The following is a 5,574-nucleotide window of genomic DNA, read 5'->3' as shown; positions in this document are numbered from 1 at the left end:
TGCGGGGATCTGTATCCTAGCCCCGCTGCCTGCCCGGCGTCCGGGACTACATGTCCCGGGCGTCGGGCGCTAGACCCCGAATATAGGCCGCACCCCCACTTTAAAGACTTAAAGTGGGGGGAAAAAGTGCGGCCTATATTCGAGCCAATACGGTAATATATATCTATATCTATATATCTAAACGAGAGTTTGTAAGTTTGTTTTTCGAAATACTATTAAAACAGGCAATTTTGATTTTTCAATGATAAACATGTTTGTCAATATAGTTTATTTGGATACTATTTGCAAGTAAAGCTGTTTTTTTTATCCAAATTGAAGCACCTGAGAATGCAGCCTCTGCAGATCTCTATATGCATCTCAATGAACCTGTAACAAAAAAATAGACCCCATGTTTAGCATGTTATTAAGACAAAAATGTACAATTTAAATATTTGCAATGTCTCACAATGTGAATCTGCTTTGTTTTTAGTATTGAATTTCTAAATGTGAATTGTATCGTTTGAATAGATGTTGCACGGGGCTCGGAAAGTGCGAGGAGTTATCAGTAACTGACAACATGAAGACTAGACTTAAACAGATATAGTTGCATACGATATCTGTAAGCGACATAATACAGGAAAACTAGGAGAAAACCCACTAAGGATTCCCGTAAAGCATTCAAGGCCCTAAACAGATGATCTAATATTTTTAGTGACAGTCTCCACCCTTGCGCACTGTATTTACATTTAAGTTTGTCTGTTTCAGCGGAATGTCTGAGCGCCTATATTCCGGACCTTGTTACGGATCTCTCTTACATGCAGATGGACATGGAGAGGTGTGGATGGATCATGGGCCATTCTCTAAGTTCAAGCAGTACGGCTGGAGATGTACAACTAAAGAGGATTCTTACTCCAATAAGACCCTCATGGGTAACTGGAATGAGGAACGGAATGACCTACGTAAACTGAAAGAGAGGAAGCCCATGCCCTCACAGGTACTTCGGAGCCAATAACTAGAGAATATGCATTACTGTGGTAGGGCTACAGTTTTATAATAGAGGTGGCATTAGGTAGGGTTGCTCAAGCTTTCTTATGCTTTCTCTCTCCCTCCTCCTCCTCTCTCCTCCTCATCCTTGTCTCTTTTTTCCAAGTCTCCACTTCATCCCTTCTCCCCTCTCTCTTCCACATCCTTGTCTCTTTTTTTTCCAATCTCCACTTCCTCTCTTGCCTCTTCCTGTTCTGCCGTCTTCTTTTTTCCTCAGGTTCTTGCTGGTGTCAGCTTTGTTGACCAGGCCTCCTAGAGTGCTTACTCAAAAGGCCGTTATGCAGAAGCTCTCTGGAAGGCCTGGTCAACGAAACTGATATTGGGGAAGAAGATGAAAAAAGAAAACAAAAGATAATGTAGAAGCAGAGCTATGGAAAAGGAGAAGAGGACACGGAGGGGGTTGGGAGACATTGAGGGTGAGAGTATGAGAGAGTGTGAGTTAGAGTGAGTGAAAAAGTCTGTTTTTGTGGCTTCTCCCTCGCCAACCCATAACTATGTCCAGTATTTTTTTGAGGAAAAGGTATACACGATACACATAAAAATGTGTTTACCCAAACTGCTTTGGTAAATGGTGTGTTCTTTGTCCTTTGGTTTATGTGACTGGGGCCAACTAACCCCAAAAAGTAATTGGAATTGGCTAAAAACTCCTTTAAGAGGTTTATTAAATAACTGGGCATGATAGGTCTATGTTAAAGTGGATTTGTCAGTGTCCCCAAATCTAAGAATCTCTGTATTGGTGGTGTTATTATTATTATTATTATTATTTATTGTTTTATATAGCGCCATCAAATTCCGTAGCGCTGTGCAATGGGTAGACAGGACATAAGTAGTATGTAACATAACAAATTGACTTACAGAGACAACAGGTGATGAGGGCTCTGCTCAAACAAGCTTACAATCTAGAGTTCATCTTTTTATCAGAATTACTGTTATGTGTTTATACGACTGAAGGAATGGGTAACCTTATAAAGGCGGCCTCTTCTATAGGTAAGCGCGATGTGGATGGAGTAGATGGAATAGATTTCAGAACAGTAATTAATATCCTATTTCCACCTTTTGTCTCTTCTCTGAGGTAAAATGAATGGAAGCCTAGGTGCAATGCTCTGAATTGATTATTCCCATTCCATCCACTACCATAAGTTTTTTTTGTTTTTTTCTTTTATTAGATATAATATCACAAAATGTTTGGCAAGTTTTCAGGAATTTGAGGTACTGATAAAACCTCATTTTTTTATTTTAGTTTGCTCACTATTACCAAACCTCCCACTCCGTTGATTACCCCAAAAGAGACTTGTCTTCCAGGCGACAGGGTAAGTAAAATTTTTGTCTCTTACTGTTCAAATTTTCTTCGGGAAAAATGTCCCTTTACTCCATTGAAGCTTTGACTCTGAGGCCTTGTAAGAAATCCATATTTGAAAGGGGGCTACCTATAATAATGCCTGGACAGGCACTGGTATGTGCAGAAGTAATTTACAAATGCAAAACGTACTTACATTGGTAAAATACTAATTTTTGGTCTTTAGCGGCCTTCATAAGAGCCATAGAACCTCAATTCTATATGTGACCTAACGTGATTTCTCTGCTTATGGAGGACTGTTAATGCCCCGGTGCAGTTCAGCAGGTCATTGCTGAGAGGCACAGGATTTAGGTGGTAGAGTCATGGCCCCCATCATGCCAACACCATTGTTTATGGATAATTGGCTCCTTCATAAATATCAGTCTTGGTAATGCAGAGTTTGACAAATGCAGGGAGCGAGGTAGCAGTGGCTCCTTGATTTTTAGATTAGGCTCCTATTTTTTGTTCTATTTTATATCAACTCCTAAAAAAAATCAAGCCGTTTCCTTGACTTTTTTGGCCAGTTCCTAGTGTCACAAATTCATGCCCTAGGTTAAACCTCTGTATTGCATATTTTGGGGACGTAAAGCTGAACTGTTGGACTTTTTAGAATTTTTTACATTTCTCGTAGGGAATAAATCTTTAGTGTAAAAAGTAACAGAATAGAGATGGTGAATTACAATATTTGGTCAGTAGATGGCATTCATAGAGTTTATGTAGCGTTTTCCAATAGTTACTAGTGTGATTCAAGTACCTCCAAATACCCACAAGTACTCCTAAAGTACTGTTCCCTACCAAATATTAATTACCCAAACCATATTTTGAAGCGTCTCTTGGTCCCATAAGGCACTAGTTGTGTTTGTGCCACAACACTGATACAAGTGGTGTAGATGCCAACGGGGTTAAATTCCTTATCACAATTAGCGTTGCAGGACAGAACACATTGCTTTCCCCTGAATACACTTAGGATCGTATATATGCTGTAAAGTTTTAGAAAATGCCTACGTTCTTCCACACTTAGTCTAAACATTGATCAAGCTCCTGGATAATGGAAAATTCGGGAAAATGACTAGCAAAAAAAATACTTTAAGGCAGTACTAGTTTAAAGTTGGAATAAGAGATTTTTGCAGACGCGTAAGTGAACTGGTGTTATATTTTAAAATGCTACTTGTTTTTTTTTTTTTTTAATTGTCCAACTGTATAGAGAAAGCTGTGTCCTACTAACAATCAGGAAAACATACTTTAAATTATAATGTTTACATTTTTTGCAGTTTTCAAACAAGAACCTCATGCTTTTCCGGGACATCAGCCAGAACTGGATATCTCCCCAGACAAATGTCTTCAGAGTTCATGCTATATGACTGATTATAAAAATCCTTGGCTGCTACCCCCAAAATCCTTTGCAGTGAAGACAACAAAAGCTCCTATTTGTACCCTGAGCCTTAAAATTAATATAATATTAGGAGCTCCCCTGTAAGGATTGCCTGGTATTTATGACCTTCCAGTGTTTATAACATTTTAGTAAATAATTTTATTGGAAAGTCTATTAAGTGTAAGTATACATTATCAGTGGGGCACTTTGCTGTGGCCTTATACAGTTGCTTCTGACGTAAAGAGTATTGCTAAAACAAACCACATGCTACTGGCTGATAGTCCCAACTATGTAGGTTTTCATATTAACAAACACTTTATGAACACCTGTATGAGGAAATCTCAACATTATTTTCCCAAATAAAAATTGAATATGAACATTAATAGTATACCTAATTTTTTATTAATTTTGTAGGCATTTATTTAGATTATGAAACCTGTTGGTAACCCATTGCTAATATTATATAGTATTCTAATCTAGAAGATAAATATTTTTCTGGGTTGACAAACCAGCAAAACTATTCGCCAAGGGCAGTGCCCCCAGATATCCCCTCCATGGCTACTGTCCTCACTGCTTAACACCGCAATAAGACAAAATCATACCTGGGAACTTTGTGGCTACATTTACCATTGCAGGATGGTGGTAGGGGAGGTGCAGGGGCGGAAAATGGGGCATGCTGCTTTGCCACTTCCGCCGACTCGTAGTTTCCCTGTGGCAGGGGCGTACCTAGAGTATTTGGCACCTGGGGCGGATCCTGTATGTGGCACCCCCACACACACACACACACACACTTTAAAACTGCATAGCTTCTACCGTTATATACCGGCTCAGACACTGAAGGTGGTACAGCATAACACTTACTGTTATCACTATATACTGAGGCAGAAATTGACGGTGGTACAGCATAACACCTATCACTATATACTGAGGCAGACATTGTCGGTTGTACAGCATAACACCTACCACTATATACTGACGCAGACAATGACGGTGGTACAACATAACACCTATCACTATATACTGAGGCACACATTGATGGTGGTACAGCGTAATCCCTATCACTATACATTGAGCCAGACATTGACAATAGTGCAGCATAACTCCTATCACTATATACTAAGCCAAACATTGATGTGGTGTAGGCCTACCACTTCATTAGTAGTAGGGATGCACCGAAATGAATTCTGGACTGAAACTGAAAATGCAGCATTTACCTGGCCGAAACCGAAATGACCCCCCCCACACCATTAAAAAAAATCTAACACTTTTATTTAAAGTAAGTAACACACCAAAATAGGACAAAACAATTAAATAACAATATATATATATATAAATATATATAGATATATATATATGATTGTTAACAGCAATCACATTCCTATCATGCCCAGACATACCCAGATTCCAAACTTGGCATGATAGGAGTATGATTGCCCTATCTACCCCTTCTCACTCCCTTTTGTCCTACCTCTGTGAGTTCTGCTTGGCTTTTGCAGTTGCATTTAGCTTGGACACACAAGCGAATCCTGAGCTGGGGCGAATCTCCTAAGTGACATCTCTAAGTGAGGAGTTACAAGCAAAGAAGGAGAGTATATCCATTACTATTGCAAGGGGGAGCACTGTGTTTGTTTGTGTTGTGTTCAGTGTAAAGTTTTGTTGAAAAAAGCAAAAAAAAAAAGGGTAAGGGCTATTTCAGGTGTGTTGCTAATTAAGTAACCTTCTCTGTGAGTTCTGCTTGGCATTTGCAGTTGCATTTAGCTTGGACACACAAGCGAATCCTGAGCTGGGGCGAATCTCCTAAGTGACATCTCTAAGTTAGGAGTTACAAGCAAAGAAGGAGTTA

General features: G+C 39.4%; 1 protein-coding gene across 1 annotated transcript; it reads left to right on the top strand.

The window, feature by feature from the left end:
* The first annotated feature begins 748 nt into the window (after positions 1 to 748).
* On the top strand, positions 749 to 3,836 carry LOC149297996 (cilia- and flagella-associated protein 68-like). The gene is made up of 3 exons (XM_089487858.1): positions 749 to 973; positions 2,264 to 2,333; positions 3,631 to 3,836. The coding sequence occupies exons 1-3, from the start codon at positions 749 to 751 to the stop codon at positions 3,834 to 3,836; spliced, it is 501 nt and encodes a 166-aa protein (XP_089343984.1).
* Positions 3,837 to 5,574: the final 1,738 nt, after the last annotated feature.

The sequence above is a fragment of the Sceloporus occidentalis genome, unplaced genomic scaffold (assembly GCF_023333645.1).
Source record: "Sceloporus occidentalis isolate IW3139 unplaced genomic scaffold, rSceOcc1.0.p SCAF_35, whole genome shotgun sequence".
In the NCBI taxonomy this organism is placed as follows: Eukaryota; Metazoa; Chordata; class Lepidosauria; order Squamata; family Phrynosomatidae; genus Sceloporus; species Sceloporus occidentalis.
This window is presented reverse-complemented; position numbering and strand designations above follow the sequence as displayed.